Genomic DNA, 22,295 nt, shown 5'->3' with positions numbered 1-22,295 from the left:
TTTCCCTCAAAAAATAGAAAGACAATATGATATGTTAAGTTTCACATTTGATTATATTCTACTCCCTCCGTCCCAAATTGTATGTCGCTTTGGAAAAAAAATTTGTCCTAAATTATATGTCGCTTTACAATACCAATGAAATATTAATGTAACTTTTCCTATTATATCCTTAACTATTAATTACTCTTTTTTCTTTCAATTATTTTATTTATCCTTTCCATACCATTTATTAAGGATAATTTTGTAAAACAAATCATAATTTCTCTTCCCCACACAATATTAATTACATTTCTTAATACGTGTGAAATGACCAAAACGTCATACAATTTGGGACGGAGGGAGTACCTCTCTAGTTGAAATAGTATCTTAAGATGAGTTAAAAACCATCAGAATAAAATAATAATAATAATAATAATAATATATTAAAATTTAAATTTAAAATATAGCTCAATAGCAAATATAATATGTTTGAATTTTTATAAGTTCAAACAAAATCAACATTGGCTAACTAATTTCAAATTAACATAGTCTTTATAAATCGAGCTTAAAATCAATATTGTCCAACTAAAGATCACAAATCCACCTTCTAGCACGTAAAAGACCAAAAATTTCTCCCCTAGTCACCGAAGTTTGGGGCCTCCGACCATTCAATTTTAGCTGGAACAAAGCACTCTTGATCACCGGAAACACACCCCAATACCAACACGATTTTTCCTTGAGAGAGATATCCATGTTGTATTTCAGCCGACCAACCATAGGCTTAGTCCACTTGTTTATAGGGACAACATCCACACGCAGCTGCATGATAGACTGAATGTATTGTGCACTTCTCCAATCTTTCAAAGGTAGTGTGCCTCACATGACTACTGTTTGGCGGCCATGTTACGTTCGCCCATATCTGAATGTTGCGACTCTTCAAATGCTCCAAAGAAAACAACAAAGTGGCTCAACCTGCTCTCAAAGTCTGAAGAGCCATAAACACCAAGTCCTTAAGTGAATTACATTGAAGAAGCAACACTTATAAGTCTTCCCAAAGGCCAGCAATTTGCAAATAAGAGACACTCTTTTGGAACTGAAATGAAGAGATGCAAATTCTCTTCCTCAATTTGGACACAGAAAGCACATGATGTAGGACAAACTACTCCTTTGTCTTGACATACAGATCTGTTCGGCACACAATTTACACATCACAGCAGAGAAGATTCTTCACTTTAGATTTAACATCTCAACAACTTCCTAATAGTTGATTTTTTTTTTTTATATTCACTTCACATTAAATAAATTGTAATAATACTCATTTTATTTCTTATTTTTAAATATTTATACATTTTTTTACCTATTTCATAATCCTTTTTTATACTCGGCTATTTAATAATCATTGAAAATGATATAGTAAATAACTTGACATTTTTATAATTAAAACTGAACGAAAATTACAGAAACATCAAGGACTTACAGAGGGAAAATACATGTAAAACTTACAACTTGCTGACACTCTTTTAAATTTAAATATTTTAAAATATAAGAGAAACGCTGGAAACAATTCACCACCCAAGATGACGCATATCTCAGCTGAAATGTTTTCTGCTATGCAATTCTTCATTGATCACATGTCCATATTGATTCCAGTATTGCAGCACTGTTAGAGAAGTATCCAGTGTCAGATTAAAAACAAATCTACTCACTCTCTTCATCACTATTTTCTATGGTCAAATGATTCATGTTCCTTTCAAGAGGTGGAAGCCCATCATCAGAATCAGAAGAGTTTTGATCATTATCTTCATTTTCTTGCTTAACAACTGCCATGTAGCATAGGAGGAAAAAACACATTAGAGAATTTTTTTAAATATATCAGAAGTATCTATATGTCTTTGCGATACAACGAAAAACCAGCATACACAAAGTATGCAACAACAACTAATCTTTTTCTCGCTAGATAAAAGACTGAACTACATGGATCAAACAACTTCACACCACAACACCCACCATCGTGTAAAATAGATATATATATAATAAACACAGACCTTCGCTATCAGTGGGAGCCTTTGGAACCTGACGTGCTTGTGATAGCCAATCATTTTGAACAGAAATAATTTCAGCACTGTTTTGGCATTTAGAGTAGGCCTTCAGTAATTCCCTGTATTGGTTAAAAGAAAGTTCTGAATATAGAAAAGTCTATGAAGCCACATATAATTGAGAATCAAATTCAGTGAATCGCATGTTAGACACAGATTTCATAGAAACGAAATAATTGGAATGAATTTTGTTCACAATTGGAATGTCTGTCCATAAACTCCTTGAGTTCACAATGGTTTCACGTAGAAACATAATAGTACAGCAAAATTGTGTGCTAGGCTACATAGCAGATCTCTCAATTAAGGTTAGACTACAATCAGATACAAGAGTGATTAAGGGGCTAATCAGGAGCTAATGCACGCTCAACCTAACAATCATAGCTAGTGAGGCCCTAGTTATTTATACATAACTAAATCAATTCTAACATGAATATATCAAATCATTTCTTAACAAAAAAATTTGTTCATGGCTACATACAGAGATGGTTTTAATTCCAGTATTCATTTGTAGGTACTGCTTACTTCAATATCAAACTTATAAATATGCTTCATAAAGGACAAAGAGAAAGCTATGTAAGTTACGTTACAGATAGTGTTTTTATATCATGAACTATAAGGTTCAAAAGAAATCAAGAGGGACTCTGGGTTCCCTGTTGCTTTTTTCATTTAACTGTGCGGGATAAATTTATGTTATGCATGTGCTTGAACTTATACCCTTGTAAATATCATAAGTGAAAATAACCTAGATAGCAAAGTGAAAATATAAAAATTAAATAAATGAATCATATCATACTTATTCAGAGACGAAAAAGCGTGACCCCAGTTAAACTTGCCAAGCAACAGATTTGCTGTTTCTTCTTCTCCACTGCAAGATGTAGCAAAGAACTTCAACCAATAGTTTTCATTTCAATAATCAAGCATCATATAAGAATGATTCTATGTATATGCCGCCAACTGCAAAGTAAATTATTAAGTTTGGGCCTAAATTTTTATTCAAATTTTGTTCCATTTAAAAACACATTGGTAATAGCATGATCTGTTGTGTTTGTGTACAGCAAATTGCAAGCAACACTAGTCTAGTAGCAAATCAGCCAACATAAAAAATATGGGACACACAATTTCAGGTACAATTTTTGCAGGGGGTGAATTGTAGGAATAAACTCAAACCAAAGTGTCTGGTCATAAATGATTTTAATGCCATTTCTATACCATATTGTCAAAGCAGCAGCCAAGGCCTCTACACAAGATAGCTGACATGGCCGACCATAATTTATTGGGTTTGCCGCTACAAGCCATGGCACTGCAATAAAAAAAAAATCATTACATTATTTGTGATTGAGGCAACCCTAAACGAGGCAAAAAGATTAAATGCAATGGTGCTAGAAGAAATCTTTTAAGTATCGTGGTGCGACGTTATTGCCAGATAGTAGCAGCCAGTCAGCCACAAGCCAGATCGCTGCAATAGTGGTACCATGTCCGCTATTGACAACCTGGTTCTGCACTACTGTATTTGAACAGAATATAAATAATAAATAAAAATAAAATACAAGCGTATAAGTTCATACAAAGGCGAGGAGCAGCGCAGCGCAACTTCACAAAAGGCACGTCATCTAAGCGTGCCCACGAGCAATCCACAACAGCCAATCCTTTATTCTGGATTAAAGAGTAATCTTCTCTGGAGACACATTGCGTTCCAACTGGACTGTAAAAACACAATTACAGTAGTTATTCAGCGAACAAAGGAACTTGCAGAATTGCAATATAGTATATACAGCAACAACTCAACAGCCAAAAGAGAAAACAAAATATTGCTTCACAAGGTTAGCAACTTAGCACCCATTTCGTCTAGCTGTGAAGTTTTGCTTTTAAAAAAAAAATATTTCTTAAAAACGTTAATAAGAAGGTTAGCAACAGAAAGATATTTTATGACCAAGTACCTTAAAGCAATTCCCCCAAAACCATTAGTCACACGTAACTCCTGCACAAGATATATCAGATTCAGGACCACTGACATATTATATAATAAGCATCTTTCGATAGTGTAATTAGACCTTCATAGATTACATAATCAACAACAAAGAGATGCAAACTAAGCAATAAGCAGCTGCTCACAACACAGACAACCATTGACCAACCAACCTTTTATATCATCAATTTTTTGTTATAGATACCACTAGATTTTTTGTCCAAAGAAATTGTATAAAAAACAAGCTATTTAAGTATATCTACAGATACTATGATATAGGAAAGGTTGGTCAACAATTTGGAGAGTTTGCTTTTCTTTCATCTTTCTAAGAGCAGTCTGTTTGATCAAATCAGGGATCAGACCGCTCCTGGTGTTCGAACTAGTCATTAATGGTCGGCTTCATTGGTATCCTTTCGGTATGCGTTGTGAACACTTTCATTTTTAGCGTCTCATCTTATCTAGAGAAGCGAAACTCAAACGGATAGAGCAAATGGTCCAACTACATAACTTTTTCTTTTTCATTACTTCTATGGTCGTGCCTCTTGGCACAGCAGCACCCTTACTATTGAAATGGTTCGTCAGTAGAGATGTTCCCACAGGTGCCCCTTTTTCCAATGGGACTATAATTCCTATTCTTATCCCTTTATTCCCTCTTTTGGTCTATCTACATTCCAGGAAATTCATACTATGGACCAGTATTACCACAGATTAAAGTAATTGTGGGCCTGTGGCATTACAAAAACTCTACAAACCTACCATTCAGATAATTAAACAAAAGCTTCTTTTTACATGTTGCCTTGCCCTCAAAAGGCTTTCTCCATATGAAATATTAGATTTGGAATTCTCTCATCTTACAGAAATAGCCTATATGCCTCTTCATACTTCAAGTATGATATGCTATTCTCTTTTCACTATACTTTTCTGATCTTTTAAAAAATATCTTGTTCAAAATTTCATGTATAGTTTTAGAGGCCTAAGATGACTACAGTGAAAGGATGTCAAACAACTACCAATTAGAGGCCTTTGACATCCAATGTGATGGTCCAATATTTTGCAACTAATTTAAATCAATGACTCTATTTCTACTCCTAGCATTCAAAACCATTTTAACTATGATCTTAAATAAACAAATTTTATTGTTATTGTCAATTACACTTCAACATCAAATTAATGCAGGTACAATGAATTCATGCAAATGGCGGTATGTATTTGCACTCACAAGCACACACCTATTGAATGTAAAAAATAATGAGTGAACGAAGAGAAAAGATAAGAAATACTTGCTTTTAGAAAACCCAGTCTTGAAAGCTTGCGTCCTGTGCACTTTTTGGCATCACATTGCCCAAAATCCTGCATCAACATCCCAATGACATGATATTAGATCCAAATTCAGCGATGATGTATACAATAACAGGATTTAGCTCCTCTAGAGTGCCATAGTGGTTCCGGAACCAACTTTGGGTTCCATAAAAATCCATAATCGGAGATACTCTTAGAGGAGGAGGTGCTAAACGCTAAAGTAAGGCTTGTTGGGATAAACAACTTAATTTGCAACTTATAGCACAAGTGCTTGTGTATAAGCTACTATTTTGACAGAGGATAAAATACAGTTAAATTATGTTCACAAGGTATTTTGAGGACATATGAAAATAAACTGAAAACAATTGACATACCCACATTGCAAGCTTGATTTTGGGTTGTGCGAGTTCATCTGATTCTTCATTATCACCCTCACAGGGTTCTGCAGTTAGAAAGAAGTTATTTAATTTGAAAGAAAAATAACAAATAAAATGTAAATGAAATGAAGAGTGATGAACGAACCTTGAACGCAGCTTTGATTTTCGTTGTCTAGTGAGAGTTGGTTGTGTCGACTGGATTGAGCATGATTGGGGCGATGATTTCTGAATCTGTGTTGTCTGTTATTACCACCCATCTCTCTCTCTCGCAAACAATTCACCGCTTCAGTATCTTCTTGCTTCTTCTTGATACTTTGCTGTTCGGTTCGTGTTATTTTTAGGTTATATCTTCTGCATCAACCCAGTCAAGGCGGTTTGATCATTAGAAAATATATCTTTTTTTTTTTTAAAAAAAAAAAAAAAAAAAAAAAAGGCTTACGTGTGTTTTTGATTTTTTAACTTTTAAGAAATTGCAATTTTGACGCAATAAAAAATTTGCTTGAACAGAAATATAAATAAAAAAAGTTTGGGCACACTCACATAATTAGAGAAAAATAAATAGAAAAGAATTTAGTCATATCATTCAATTATTTTTTCTTCAATTTTGTTTAATTATGTGTGTGTCTAAACACTTTTTTCTTGTCCTCGTAAGCTTAGCTCAGTTGGTATAGACAATGCAAGATCCGGGGGTTCAAACCTCGACCACCGCAACAAACAAAAAAACACTTTTTTCTTGTGTTTGTGGCCAAGAAAGAATTTTTGTAAAAAAAATTTGCAATTTTAGTTCCTTATGTTTTAGTCCATTTGCAATATTCTTTTTTTTTTTTTTTGCAAATTTGACTCGGTCAACGCTTGTGGAGCATGTCACATGAAATTTACAAACTTAAAAAAAAAAAAAAAAAAATCATGTGTTTACCCGCTGAATTAAAAAAATAAAAAGGAAGAAGAAGAGGTATGTGAGATGGTTCCAAAGACAAACCCAAAAACATCATTAATCTCTTTCTCTTTCTCTTTATATTCTTAACCCACCAACATAGCCAAACCCAACAACTTCATCATCTAGACAACTTTATCTTCTTCTCCTTCTCTTTCATCTTCTTAAGCCATCTGTGTGGGGTCCACTACCTGGACGCACCCGTCTGGGATGACGTCCCCTCCACATCATCACTCATCATGATCCTAACGCTCTTTCTCTTTCTAGGAGTAGGGCGCGCAACCACCTTTCGGCCCGTGCACTCTGTGTCATGCTCTCCCTCCTTGCTCTCAATCTGTCCGATCTCTCAGACATATCTACACAATATTTTTAAAAGCAAAAAATCAATGATTTTTAAAGGGACATAGCGTCACTTCTAACTGGTCAACAACAATAGTTCAATTTCAGCAGTGTTATTTCAATCTCTAACCTACCACATTGCATTGAAACTCACTATAATGATCAACATTAACAATCCAATTTCTAACTAATTTCATCATTAATGGTGCAAAAACAAACAAAAAATCATTGAAATATTTTATCAAACACCTAGAGTAAATAAATTGCCAATTTTAAAATTAGAACTGAACGTCAAAATCACAATTATATTATCCTAGTAAATATAAATCGGATGGTAAAATGTTGTAAGGAGATTTAATATATTGAAGTGTGGGAACTCGTATTTTCCCACCTCTCAACATTTAATGTATGTAAATTTTACCGTTTTCCTTACCGTAAAAAATAAGATGATCATATCATATCATCATATTATATGAACATTTATACATACATATGTTTTGCAGTTAGTTTCATTATTACACAAAAATTAAGCATGATCATATTATATATATAAAAATTAACAAGCCATGTTATATAAATATTATATTTTCTTTTATATCGTTGATTAATTATAGGTATGGTAGCGGGGATGTCACTCGGAAGCACGGGATAGATCGGAGCTTCCTTCAACAAGGTTTACAATTTGAGTTGCAGTGATGCTCTTGATTATGTAAACTTTGTTGAAGGAAGCTCCCGTATATTTCCAATAGTTGGCGCAATCGTTTTTTTAAATGGTAAAATTTATTCACGTCGAGTTTATGTAAGACACTCAAGAACTCGTAGATGAAAAAAAAAAACTACAAAAGGCACCGATATTAAGAAAACAGAAACACCAAAGACCCAATACAAAGAAAAGAAGAAGAAGAAGAAGAAAAAAACCATCCCCAAAATTAGTGAGGTCGGCATATACACACAGCCAGGCCTAATCAGCACTGACTCCTGAAGCACACCCCTGCCTCACTAAAAATTGTCGAGCACCTCCAAGCTGCCGAAGCCAAACAAAACCAAAAAAACAATGCACCAAAAACCTGTGCTGGTAGCGCAAAACAATCCATTTGTTATCAAAACAACAGTCGCAGACCAAGGAGGAAATGCTAGGAATAAAACTCAAAACCAACCAAGAAAAAGCTACTCCAAGCAAAACATCCATTAAAATCAAATGGAAACCGCAAAAGACCTGCCTGCACTACCGAAATCGCACCTCCACACAACCTGCTACCCCTTGACAACACAAACAACTAGAACACAAGCACCACCTTGCAAGACAACAAAATAATTCATCATCTTATAATAATGTAAACAACAACAAATCATCATCTCATAATAACATAGACAACACAACATAATCATCACACCATAATAATATAAACAACAACATATATTCAACATTCTTACTTCATTAACTTTGGTAACACTTACTAATTCAACCAACAATGACGACAACAACAAGATTCAACAACAACGACAACAACGACGACAACAACTTAATCAACAACAACAACGACAACAACTCTCTCAAGAACAACGACAGCTACAACATGTATGTGACACCATTTTCAACATGTTGAATGACTAAGCATTCCGGGGCATAAGCCCCCAACAATTTGAATGATAAACATTCCAGGGCATAAGCCATCAACGGTTGAATGACAAAGCATTCCAGGGCATGAGCCCTCCCGGATTTGAATGGTTAAAGCATTCATCAGGGCATAAGCCCTCACCGCTTTGAACAACAAGGTGTTCCAGGACATGAGTTCTCCCGCTTTGAACGACAAGGCTTTCCAGGGCATGAGCCCTCACCGCTTTATGTTTATGCAATGGACTCCACATTTGTGTATATCAACATACAACTCAACGACAACAACAACTGCTACAAAGTAATGCATATATGAATATGACTTATCATCGCCATGGTCAACTATGACACAACAACCTTTGACAATGAATTCCAACCACTTGTATAATTTGTTTGAGTGAAATTATACATAAATCAACAATCATAATTAATCATGCTCTTGGTAAGGTAATATAATCATTAGTACAACCCAAAGAATCAATCTAACAACATGGATTAAATACTCTTAAACACCTTAATTGAACTCATAATACTTCTAGTTTTGAGCCTTGGAATTATCCCATAAGTTTTGGATTAACTTAGAAATGGTTATGCTGAATTTTCATAAGATTTCACTAAGACCTACTTGGAGTATTTTCATCATATCTCAAAAACTAAAAATCATTTTCGAGTCAAACCAAAGTCATTGGAAAGCTAACAAAATTATCTACAACTTTCATGTTTACACCAAAGGCCAATTCAAAACAGAAACGTGTGAAAAAGACGCAAGAACATGAAACAAGATGTGCTGTCAGAGAGCTACTCGCCCCGGCGAGTAACTCCACTCGCCATGGCGAGTTATGACAAGTAGCTCTCGGGAAAACTCTATTTTTCACCCCAAAATCCCAATTTTGACTTCCCTATGTCCAAATTTGATCCAAAAACTTGTCTAACCATTTCTATACATGTTAAGGCACTCAGAACCATATAAAACATGACCAAAAACATTAATTTACAAAATCACACTTTTCATAAAAGTTCTCAAGAACAACAAGAGTTCACTTCAAGCTCTATGGTTAAGATTACCCAAGGTTTCAATCATCAAAACAACATCTCATAACAAAAACAACAACAATCAGAAGTGAATTCATCAACAACAACATTATACTTCACCAATTTTGAGCAAAAACACAAGTATACATATATACATAACTTGAGCATGTAAATTCATCATCAATAACTACAATGTTAAACCCTTTTTCAGAATTATACAACCCATCTTTAGAGAAAGCTAGTCCCAATTTTTCCCAATTCAATCCTCAAAACTGTCTACAGCATTGCTATATGATTGTACCTATGATCAGTACACAATCTCTCATCTTTATCATGATTTCTACACTTTCAATTCAAAATCTAATGATCAAAACCTAACCCCAAATCCCAAATTTAACCAACACCCTTATGTTAAATCAAAATCAGAAGTTATATAATTTATAATTATTGAGAGTTAGTCTCACCCTTACCTTAATTCAGATGAATGAACTCTATAAACTCGGAATCTTTCTCCCTTAGCTTTTCTTGGCTCTTCTCCCTTTTTCTCCCAAAAACTCTTGTTTTCTACATAAAAACAATTTTTGACTCTTGGTTCTATTTTTCTAACTTCTAACTTAACTCCCTCTTAATTCTATTAATTATAATTAAACCCCCAACCTCCAAAATAATAATAATTCTCATATTATTCTAATTAATATTAAAATAAATCATATAATAAAATAATACACACCACATAATCAACATAAATCATTTAAAATCATATAAAAGACTTTAAATCAACTAAAAATAATTAAATAACAATTAGGGCGTTACACAAGTCAACCAAGTGTCATGTTTTGTTAGACTCTAGAAAATCCATTTCATCGTTTATTGCTTCTGGCCATAATTCAGCATCCAATGAGGTTATAGCTTCCTTAAGGTTTATTGGATCTTCTTCCAATGTATAAACCATAAAGTTCATACTCTTTATCAATTCTTTCTTTCTTAGCTTTTCGAGGTTCTATAACATCTCGTACGATGATTTCATAACTATTTCTGATTACTGGAATGTGATCAGATATAGTGCCCCTACTAGTTCGTAATTTTAAAAGGAAATTGATTTTACCCCCACTATTCTTTAGTTAAAGAGGTAAATATTTACATAGAAATCGACATCTTTTAATTCTATGATCACTTTAGCATTTAGGTCATAAAACCTATATATTTCCCTATTTATAGCATACCCAATGAATACACATTCATAGGCTCTATCAGTGAGTTCAACTCTCTTGGGATCTAGAGTCAAAATATAGTTCTGACAATCCCAAGTTCAAAAATAAGACAAGTTGGATTGTATTTTCTTCAAATATTTCTTAATTAAAATATTTGTTCTCAGACTTGGGTACTCTTATGAATTTCAATTTTCGTTATAAAAATTGAACATATCAAACATATCAATTTTATTTTCCAAAATTCACCGTCATCAATAAATATGATAAACATATCATTTTATTATTTCTAATTTATGTGCCATCAAATTTGCACATATCATAATTTATTAAGTTTGAGATTCTAATTCTCTAAACACTACTCCCTCCGTCCCTAATTATAAGACCTTTTGAGAATTTTTTTTGTCCTTTATTATAAGACCCTTTTGTTATTTTCAACTACATTAATTATTTCTTTACATACATGCCCCTATTTATTATACATCTTTTTCTTCAATCAACAATAAATAACATGTTGAAAACATAAACTAACCTTCTTTCTTAAAGGATAAAATTGTAAAAACAATAGTGATTACAAACAACTTTAATACAAATATCCACTATCTTAATTCCCGTGATTTTGGCAAAAGGGTCTTATATATAGAGACGGAGGGAGTAATTTATATGAACTTTTGGTTCATTTATCTTGGCTGCAAATAATAAAATTGCCTAGTGATATAACTTGAGAATTAATTCTAAGTTACTCAAGTTTAAAATAAAATGTTTGTTCACGTAATAAATTTTGATATGTCAAATATTAAAATCACACAACTAATAAAATAGAAGAGAAATTAACTTTGAACATATTATCAAAGGCGCAATCTTTTTCCACAATAATACATGATACACAAGTCTTTTTTAAGTTTGAGTCAACTCAATCTTATTCAATAAAAATCTGAAATTCAGATTCTTTCTTATTTACATACGTAACATCTGGAACAAATTTCTCATATAATTTCTAGTTCATCAAAAACCTTTTCAATTTGATCCATTCATTGAGTTTTCAATGTTCATATTTTGTGCATATAACAGGGACCATATAGATGGTAAATTATCCTCCTGTTCCTCGATCGGTACATTCAAACAATCAAATAAAGTATATTTGATTAGAACCGGACGGGTAAAAAAATTACTCCAGAAGGTGAAGGAAAGCAAGGCGCTACTCACTCTCCATAACCAAGCGATTAGTAGTGTTCTGGTGTTCACTGCATAACCAACAAATAGAGGACAATTAATCCTTCTAAAGAGCATTTCACTAACATATTCTTATGCAAAAACGCCAAACAATATGGATCTACTGAAGGATAACTTTAGCTATCTTCAATTAACTTCATGCTTTACCATTAAAATGGATATGCAAATTTCTTAGTGTTGTTGTTTGAAGCAACAATCACTTCATCGTTTCAGTCGAAAGATGTATTTCTATAGCCTTTTTATCCTTCTTGTATATAGGGACAACGAAATCTCAATAAGTAATAATTTCTTCGGTAGACATAGCAGTCGAAACGTCTTAAAATTGTTGTTTTTGAATTGTCAAACTGTTGTATTTGGATTTCCAAATTCTATTATCTACCGAAGTTGTTACAGGTTGAGTCACGACCAGGTCGCTCTCTTTAAAACGTTTCGTGGCACTTCCCAAGATTGTGCAAGGCAGATTATCAACCACGCCGCCTCCAGGATAAAACAAGCACAGCTACAACTGTGCTGTTAACTACTGCACTATAAAAAACCGTTCGAGATTTACACCTTCAAATATGGTACTAAAACCACTTTAATATGATATTGTTACCACTCTGTTATGGTGTTGAGACCACTCAAATATGGTGTTACCACTATTCAAACTTTAATTTCTCCAAAGTATCAATATGGCACTACGACCACTCAAATATGGTGATCTCACCATTTCAACTTTTTAATTTCTCCTCAATTTAAATAATGAAAGAATATTTATATACCGTTAAGATCATTTTTAATTCCGACGGGACATTATTATTCCAAAAAAGGACTATGATCTTAATGGTACTCTTTATTCCGAAGGGACTTATATTATCGAAGAGACTATGTTTTTAAGACCATTTTTAATTCCGAAGGGACATTAAACCGAAAAGGGACTATGGTCTTAAGAACACTCTTAATTCCGAAGGGACAGAAAAAAGGAGATGAAGAGAAGAAAGACTCGTCAACACAAGTCAAGAAAGGGAGAAGAGAGAAAGAGTTCCCGACAACTCAATGAAACTCTTTGGTGTGTTTTTTAAACTGAGTGGAGTCCTCTATTTATATAGAGATTTTGTAACCGTTTTAGCAAAAATTGCGACAACAGTTCGACAACACTTGTGGATATGATCAAAAGAAACAAATGCATAAAAGCGGAGGAAACAAACTATTGAATTTGAATAAAGGAAATATAAGAAATTTAATTAAATTCTTATTCTTATCACAACCACCCTAAGTTAAATTTATGGGAAGTGGTATTCTCGAATAAAAATAATAATTACTATTATTTTTATCATTATCAAGTATTTAAAATTAAATACCGCAATTTAAACACTACTAATGTGTGTGTTCTATTTTATGTGGGACTCTCACACTTTATTTTTTCAATTCACACAACATTAGATCAAAGTATAATTACTTGATGTTTAATGTTCCAATTTTTCTTCCAACAACACACTAATACTCCAACAGTGTCTTTGTTTTTTCATCGAATTTATCGGCACAAAGGCCACAAGGAAGTGCAATCTTGGACTTAGGAAGGGAGTTTGTTGCATCTTTTCTCAAGTGGAAGTGTCAGCTATCATCTAGAGCACATGATTACTACCATGATGTTTTGCTTCAAGTGCTGCCTCCGCAAACATCAGGGCAAGGATTAAGGTACTAAGGACTAAATATATACCTAGTTATTATATTAAATTTATATGGGTTCACATTATATTATATGAAAGGAACGTATGCTTGAAATTTTTTGCTATATATTAACAATGTACTGATATATATGCAAATGAAAGTTATTCAATCGTGCAACTCTAATAATTGATGCAGACCTAAACTCAGATGGCTAAGTTAAGAAGTCATCATGGAGTAAATTGGATTTTGAAGGAAAAATTGTTTTAAGTGTTTTTGGAAATAAGTGATTTCGAAATAATTGGAGTAAGTTGTTTTGAGATAGGGAAACATGATTTTATAGTAAAATATGATAGTTTTAAGTGATTAGAACGCGTAGGAGAAAGCGAAATCGAAAACGGATCAATGATCGGAATTTTATGCGCGAAACGGCAAAAACGGAAAAAATTAGAAATCATGTGCTGTCAGACACACACGACCGTGCGTGCACGGACCTTGCGTGTCATTCACAGTTGGCACACACGACCGTGTGTGTCCTAGGCACGATAGTGCGGCCTGTGCAAGTGCCCGGAAACATGATTTTTCACATTTTTAAGGATCCTAATGCATTCCTATGGATTTCAAACACCTAACCCTATCTAATTGAAGTGTAATTGAACTTCTAAGAGTGTTTAAACATGGATTTACTTTAAATTTGGTTTAGTTTTGAATCATGTGTTAAAAAGAGACGAACTTTAGAAATTTGGTGAAACAAAGGAACTTTGTGAAATGAAAAGGCTTTGATTGGTTTACTAAGATGTTAGGTAGTTTGTAAAGATGTTTTAATAATGTGTAAGAACTTGAAACCCTCATTTTTTTGTTGTAAATGAAAATATACGAACTTTATCAAATTCGGTTTTTTTATGATCGGATAACTTGCAAAAGACTTTGAAAACATGATAACATGGTGAAATAAGGAATAATCAGAGATTGATTGATATCTTGCAGATACAACGTGAGTTAAACATATATATATATATATATATATATATATATATATATATATATATATATATATATATATATATAATCAAGACACACTTGATTTGAATATAAGTAAAAAAAGTCAACACAAAAGTTGATGTGCTTAGTTAATACTTTTAGTCCCAAATTTTTTTTATCTATATTTGTAGACTCTCTGCTTTTTTTAGAAATGTTTAGAATATTATAAGAATTTATCATAAAAAGTAAAAAAAAAACACAAAAATTGTTATTTAATTTTTTTAAAGACACTTTTGTAATATTCTAAAATGACGGAGAAAAATATTAAAAAATTTAAATGATATATATGAGTTGATTTAAAATCAGAAAACAAAAAAAGCAATGAAACTTTTTTTGGACTAAAATTGATTTTTTTTATAGGAGAATCAAAATGAAAAGTTGGAATATATTTATATAAATAAAAGGGTTAAATATGTTTTTGGTCCCTATAAATATATCAAATTTTTGTATTAGTCCCTCTAAAATTTTTCTTCAACTTTTAGTTTCTATAAAATTTTCAATCTTTACTTTATATTTCCTTAAAAAATACAAAAATTCTATATATTTCCTTAAAAAATACAAAAATTTACTTAAAAATAAGGATAAAAAATAGTGATTGAAAATTTTATAGGAACTAAAAGTTGAAGGAAAATTGTAGTGGGATTAAAACGAAAAGTTGATATATTTATAGGGACCAAAAACACATTTTAACTATTATTTACTTCTGGACCCAAGATAAAGTTTTAGTAATTATGATTCCACCCTGATACATGAGTAAAATCACAATAAGCATCACTTTTGTTTTGAGGTTGGGTTGTTAGTTTGGGGGTGCGCCACAACCAAAGGCAATCGGCAAAGAAACTAGTTCAGCCATTTCCGCAAACACCTTGTTCTCCATCTCTCCGAGTATACCATGTTCCGCAGGTAAATGCAACTTTACGCTTTCTGAGTTCGTGATGCCGATTAATCGAATCGTGTCTACTCTTTTGATTTTCACTGTTTGCGATCGAATTCTTGCGTTTGTTTCATCATTATGATTATTTACTGCAGGTCCATTTTGCAATTTTCATCTCGAAGACAATCCTTTAGAACAAACCCCAGATATTTTAGTAATCAGGTGCCTGATTTCTACTTTTTTTTTTTTTTTTTGCAATTCATGAAAATAATTCAACTAGCATATAGTTTTATATGAAATTGTTGCAACTGGTATTATTATAATGTGACCATTGAAAAAGGGCAAAAAGAGTGTATATTATTCCTCACTTTCAATGGTTTCGCAATCCATCTTAATTTAGTCACCAACTATTGAAAGTTAAAAACCCTTAAATGTCTCTTCTGAAGTTCTTATATGCAACAATAGAATAGTAAATAGACTATAGGAATATACTAGGAGAGTTCAAGGTTGATTCAGAATTGAGGGTAGTAGCAATTATGTTATTTATTTGATTATTTCACTTGGGCATAGCACAATGATCAGTGGCTTCAAATACCGATATACTGCAAGGCGAAAGTTGGGGTAACACCTATTGTCGAAATGATGTGGAAACTCAACTGTGGTTTGGGAATTGGGTATATGGAAAGAAGACCTGTAGATTTTGTAGTAAGGAGAGTAGATCAGATGGAGGATAGTCAAATCGCTAGAGGTAGAGGAAGACCTAGAAAAACTATAAGAGAAACTATTAACAAAGACCTAGACATTAATGAGTTGGATAGAGATATGATATATGACAAAACCTTAGGGCATTATCTGATCCATGTAGCTGACAGTACTTAGCAGGATAAGGCTTGGTTGTTGTTGATTACCAGAATGTAGGGAAGGAAAGGTGTTAATGTTGAAACACTTGTTCTTGCTATACAAATACATTCCGTAATTTACTACTTATGTTTGTGATACAAACTACTTAGGTTGTTGGTTTAGTAGTACTCATTTCCAAATTTTCGTCAGTTTCACATGTCACCCTTTTCTAATTTATTACCCTTCATTTCTGCATTACATATTTCAGAAGATACCTTCACATCTATCTTCTCAAAAGAAATTCTCAAATGCATCGAAACCTGCTGGTGCCTCAGCTTCTGATTCTACAGGAAAGCCGCCTGAGTCTCATGGTTCTAAATCAAAGTTTTTTTTAATTGGAGGTGCTGGTGTAAGTGCTGTTCTTCTGGCAGCTTATCAGTTTGGTTTCTTAGATAAATATGTTGAGAAGGAGAAGCTTAGTGTTCCCCAAGAAGCTCAGATAGATGGTACCGTTGGAGATTTGGAGAGTGGACAACATTCAATAGAGGAGTTAGTTTCACCCACTAGTGAGAAATCTAACAATGAAAATCCTGCTGTAGAGCATGCAGAACAGAAGGCTGATGCCCATCTTTCACAGCCAGAAATTGTAATAGAAGATTCAAGTGATAAACCAATTCCTGTGCAAGACACTTCTGATATTGCTGAAGATCATAACGCTGGTGCAAAAGAAAACCAGTTTCCCGAAAATCCTCAAAGTAGTCTAACATCTGATAATCTCAGTAAAGAGAGTGTGGTGCAATCTGATGGAACCGTTGGCATAAAAAGCACCGAAGCAGATGTTACATTAGAACCAGAAGAGGCAATTCAACATACATCGCCATCTAAACAGGACAATACATTTCTAGATGAGAATGGGACAGAAAATATTCAACCAAAGCAACAAGAAATAGAGGAAAGAAGGGAGGTACGTTTGAGTTTGTCTTGATATACAGGTTAATCATTAATTTCATCTGCGATCTTTTTGGTAATCATGCTGGTTTAAATTTTACAGTAGAATGTTAACTTATCAAATGATTTTGTTATTCACTGGCATTCAGACCAAGAGCCTTTTTCCTTACATTTTTTCTTTCTAAATTGAATTTTGACATTTATTGATTATTATTATATTTTCTCTATTACTCCAAGGCAGAATGTATTAGTTAAAGATATAGAACAACCACCTACCCTCCTTGAGGAATATCACATAAGGAATAAGTCAGAAGGAACCACTCCTATTGGGCTTACTGAGAACAGTCATTTTCCTGAAGAAAAAGAGGTTTTTTATGATCCTTTATTTTTCTGTTAACATTTTAGTGGTACATTCTTTGTGATTCTGATCATACATGAAAGCTAACTTCTTGAAGCACTAGGCATTTAGTGGTGCAACAGAGGACTTGAAAGATGGTTATGTGGCTAAGGATGGAAAAGTGGCTCTTGATTTCGTACAAGCCATCCATGCTGCGGAGAAAAGGCAAGCTGGAATAGATGCACATGCTTTTAATGAAGAGAAGAAAGCATTGAAGGTTAACTTACTCTCTAATCTATGCGAGTAGGCTTAGCATTTGTAGTTTTTTTTTTTTGTTTATTGATGGGTTTGTTTGTGTTATACTAATTTTTACTTGCAACTTTGTTTGTGCTAGGAAAAATATGAAAAGAAGTTGAAGGATGCAGCTGCCAAAGAACTAATGCTTGCTGAAGAAACTGCAATGTTGGATAGGGTAACAATGTTTTTGTTTTCTTCCTTTTTATTCAATTTAAAATGATATTTGTTTTTTCATTTTTGTCTTAAATACCTGGATTGGAAAAGACAATGACACAGGCTACTTGATTCAAACAAACAACAATTTCTGTATGTGGGACTGCAGTTTTGTTGTTCAATGTATGTGCATTTGACTCGTTAGTTACGTGGTCTCGATTGAGCGTAATAGTTCATATTGAATTTCAATGTACAATTATATTGATTTGACTTAATATCGATCACACAAAATTAATTAGAATCAAATTTGAACTATCAGCCTGTCAAGTTTGTTTTGTAATTGTGAAGTTTGTCCACTGATCAAGCCGGGCTATTTCTTTTATATGTGCTGTTTGGCTCTACAATGTTACCAGGTCTTGAACTTTCCTTTTATCTCAATACCTTTTCAGGAGCTTAAGAGAGAGAGGGCAAAAGCAGCTCTTGCTATTAAGTCACTTCAAGAAAAAATGGACGAGAAACTAAAGATAGAACTTGAACAAAAGGTGCACGTTAGTTTTTATTGGCAGTACAAGTACCCCGCTTCCTGTATATATTAATATTATATAATATTTGTTAAAGTAAGTGACATCATTCATAATTTCAGAAAATCGAAGCAGAAGAAAATTTGAAGAAAAATCAGGAGTTAGCACAGGCAGAGTTAAATGCAGCCATAGCAAAGGAGAAGGCAGCCCAGCTTGAAAAAATGTCTGAAGCAAATATTAATGTGAGGCTTACTCTAGAATTAAGGATGTGCATAGATACGCCCATATTTAAATTTTTTATAGCTAACTTCAATTTAAATAGGGATATGATTTTCATTAGGTAGTAGCATATAGAAGAATACAATAGCCATAATAGTTTTGCTTGGGTATAAAGCTGGGGCAACTTCTACTATGGGTAACTTATGAAAGCATGCAAATAAATTTAGTTCTGGATTTAACTTCCTTATGCAATTTTGAGTTGACTACATTCATTAAAACCTGCTTAGTAGGAAATTACATTCATGGTCATTTCATTACTTGAAGCAAGTTTCTGAACAGAGAAAAGTTAGTTTGCCAATGTAAATTCTTGGTCTAACATATAATAAAATTCCCATAATTCTTAGCAAACAAGTGCTGCATGTTCATTTACATGGTAGGTTAGTTATGGAGGAATTTCCGTGAGAGTACAGAGCAAAATAATAGAGTTTCTTTATGTACTAGTTAATACCAGATAATTTCCTTCAATGCTTTTCGTGACGAGAACCAAAATAACAGCAAACCTGTCATTGTTTGAATCTTTTCTGGTTTGTGATAGAACTTTCTGTACATCCCAAAGATCAAAACAAACGTTGCATATATTTTTGTAGACAACATTCAGTACAGCTGTACCAAGGCTGGTGTGTTCACCTTGAATGAAAATGCAAAATATGTGAATTTCACTTCTTCATTTATTTTTGTATATGGACTTGTGTTGCTTCTTTGAGGTTGAAAGGTGGATACCACCGCTTCAAGTTTACATGTATTTAACTGAACTAGTTATTTTGTCTGTGGAAAACATAATTTTCTTTTCATAATTATGTTTTGCTAGACAACTACGGCATGGTTGGCTTGAAATTATTGGAAAACTGTTTGGTTATGCAAACATAAGCTTTGAAGTTTGATCAAGAAATATTTATGTTAAAAAAGGCAAAACACAGGCCGACTTTTGATAGTTGCAAGGTTTATATCATATTTTTAGCTAATAAGGCTCGATTTAGAATTTTTATTAACGGACGTGCTTCTTGGCTTTCTCGTAATTATCAATATCTTTCATGTCATATATGAATGTTTGACTTGATTTAAAAATTTCTTTCCATCTGATTCTCTAGATAAATGCCTTGTGCATGGCATTTTATGCTCGATCTGAAGAAGCTCGTCAAAGTCATGCTGCACAAAGCTTTGCTTTGGTAATCTTTTTTCACGTTTCTTTATGTTTTACTAGTTTCCAATTCTGCTTACCAATTACCAGTTTATTGTTATCTGTGCATGAATCCTGCAGAGAGCACTTGCACTTGAAGATGCACTGTCAAAAGGATTGCCAATTCAGACAGAAATAGAATCTTTGCAGTCTTATCTTGAAGGCACAGATAAAGATTCGGTGTTGGATTTGGTGTTAGTGTCCCTTCCTGAAGAGACAAGAAATATCGGCACTGACACACATCTGCAATTAAAGCAGAAGGCAAGCCGTGTTCTTATCTGCTGTTGACTTTTTGGGTTACTTGTTCGTTATAAAATGAGAAATGATATTTGTACAACTATCTTTTAGACAACTTTCTCTCTCATACTCACATTATATTCTTATTCTCTCTCCATTGTTTTTGACCAATGAGGAGAGAGAGAAAGGAGGTTGTCATAGAAGTTGTTAGCAAATGGTTGTTCAAATATCATTGCTCTTATAAAATTGCTACATTTCTTCTGTCAATTATTATTTTGTAACCTTGCAGAACTTTCTTTTGATTATATGCTAGATGTTGTTTTCTCTCGATGCTTATAGTATGAATATGGATCTCTTTAAATTGATTTTTTTTACTTATATTAAATTTATATAAAGCATTTGAGTTGACTGCTGAAGAACTTTCTGGAATTATTGAACATTGTGATCTCCTGAAATGCAGTTGACTGTTACTACATAAATTGTAGATTATATAATATAATTTTAGATTTCAATCTTGCATATTTCTAATTTATGCATATTCTGTTGCAGTTTGATATCATAAAAAGTAATGTACGGCACTTCGTCTTCTTCCCACCAGGAGGGGGAGGTATGTTGGCACATTCTTTGGCACGTGTAGCATCCTTTTTGAAGGTACGTATATAAATTACCAACATGGCATTTACATTTAAGTGTGTGCTTAATGGGAAAATATAATTTGTTGGGGCGGTGAAATTCGATGGAGACCATGATTTGTGTTTTGATACGTTGGCTACCTTTATTTCTTTCTGGCACCCTAGCTCCCATTTTCATCTCTATCAAATTCATCCTGAAGTACAAATTTTTACTCCATATTCAGGTTAGGGAAGCTGACCAATCAGGTGATGGGATTGAATCTGTCATTAACAAAGTAGAGAATTACTTGGCAGAAGGAAAACTTGCCGAAGCAGCAGATTGTCTAGAAGAAAGTGTGAGGGATACCCAAGCTGCAGAAATTGTTGCAGTTTGGGTGAAGCAAGCAAGAAACAGGGCTATTTCTGAGCAGGCTGTAGTTTTTCTTCAATCCTATGCCAATTCCATTAGCCTTACATGATTATCAAATTTTGAATATTTGACAAGACCATGTTGATTTAAATACCTAAAAGTTGAAGAGATTATTTGGTTCCACCAAGGATGCCGACGGGATTTGCCTTGACCCACAAGAAAACAAGTTAGCTTTTTCATAGCTGCTGAAATTCATTGATTCTGTAATATCTGTATAACACCACAGGCTTCGGTGTTTGGAACGAAGCGATATGAGGCTCTGCAGGGGCGGTTCCTTTCATGTAGGAGGGGTAGCCAAATAATAAACATTGAGCTACCCCAAACAAGTTCAATTGTTGAAAATTAAGATAAATAAGAAAGTAAAAATATTATTACATGATATATATATTGGTTTGATACTTTCAGTCTTAATAACAATTATAGAGAAAACTTTGTCAACAATAAAAATTATCAAGACAATAGTCATAAACAAATTAAATGAACAATGAGTTTATTGCAAATAACCTATTAGTTTACATTGGAGAATACATTATTAATCTATATATTTAGTAAACACTCAATTATGGATAAAATTGGTTTTTTGAAATGCATCTTGTCCAAATTTTCTAATAGCTATTGTCAATTTTTATCCTTTGTTGTTGTTTTAATTTACATTTCATATAAGTAAAAATTATTGTGATTTTTGTCCTGTATTTTTATTCTGATTATTGTAAAAATTATCCTTTGATTTTTAAGTTAAGTTCATACGATTTTGTTTAATTTTAGTCCTTGATTTTTTGTTGTAGAAATTAAATGCAAGACCAAAAATATTTTTTTGTGAAATTT

The 22,295-nt window shown here is 33.1% G+C and overlaps 2 protein-coding genes across 2 annotated transcripts; one reads left to right on the top strand and one right to left on the bottom strand.

The window, feature by feature from the left end:
- Positions 1-1,385: 1,385 nt before the first annotated feature.
- Positions 1,386-6,091, bottom strand: LOC11438385 (18S rRNA aminocarboxypropyltransferase). Its single transcript, XM_003630032.4, has 9 exons — positions 5,863-6,091; positions 5,715-5,782; positions 5,326-5,391; positions 4,013-4,053; positions 3,641-3,777; positions 3,285-3,375; positions 2,869-2,940; positions 2,025-2,137; positions 1,386-1,799 (listed from the first exon to the last, which is right to left on the bottom strand). The coding sequence occupies exons 1-9, from the start codon at positions 5,972-5,974 to the stop codon at positions 1,678-1,680; spliced, it is 822 nt and encodes a 273-aa protein (XP_003630080.1). The 5' UTR covers positions 5,975-6,091; the 3' UTR covers positions 1,386-1,677.
- A 9,416-nt stretch (positions 6,092-15,507) lies between these two features.
- LOC11442558 (MICOS complex subunit MIC60) lies at positions 15,508-21,853 on the top strand. The gene is made up of 12 exons (XM_024773275.2): positions 15,508-15,669; positions 15,796-15,862; positions 16,749-17,444; positions 17,670-17,795; positions 17,890-18,042; positions 18,160-18,237; positions 18,665-18,757; positions 18,859-18,978; positions 20,104-20,181; positions 20,274-20,453; positions 20,979-21,080; positions 21,286-21,853. The coding sequence occupies exons 1-12, from the start codon at positions 15,659-15,661 to the stop codon at positions 21,517-21,519; spliced, it is 1,938 nt and encodes a 645-aa protein (XP_024629043.1). The 5' UTR covers positions 15,508-15,658; the 3' UTR covers positions 21,520-21,853.
- The last annotated feature ends 442 nt before the right edge of the window (positions 21,854-22,295 follow it).

This window comes from Medicago truncatula, chromosome 8 (assembly GCF_003473485.1).
Source record: "Medicago truncatula cultivar Jemalong A17 chromosome 8, MtrunA17r5.0-ANR, whole genome shotgun sequence".
Lineage (NCBI taxonomy): Eukaryota > Viridiplantae > Streptophyta > Magnoliopsida > Fabales > Fabaceae > Medicago > Medicago truncatula.
Note: the sequence above shows the minus strand (reverse complement) of the source record. Positions and strands in the feature narration are given on the sequence as shown.

Excerpts from the sequence above, each read along its gene's own strand:
- LOC11438385 (XM_003630032.4), bottom strand. The coding sequence starts at position 5,974 with ATGGGTGGTAATAACAGACAACACAGATTCAGAAATCATCGCCCCAAT. Across the intron at positions 5,783-5,862 it reads AAATCAAAGCTGCGTTCAAG|AACCCTGTGAGGGTGATAAT; the intron begins GTTCGTTCATCA and ends TTCTAACTGCAG. Across the intron at positions 3,778-4,012 it reads TTTGGGGGAATTGCTTTAAG|TCCAGTTGGAACGCAATGTG; the intron begins GTACTTGGTCAT and ends GTGTTTTTACAG.
- LOC11442558 (XM_024773275.2), top strand. Across the intron at positions 18,043-18,159 it reads AAGAGAAGAAAGCATTGAAG|GAAAAATATGAAAAGAAGTT; the intron begins GTTAACTTACTC and ends TGTTTGTGCTAG. Across the intron at positions 18,979-20,103 it reads TGTCTGAAGCAAATATTAAT|ATAAATGCCTTGTGCATGGC; the intron begins GTGAGGCTTACT and ends CTGATTCTCTAG.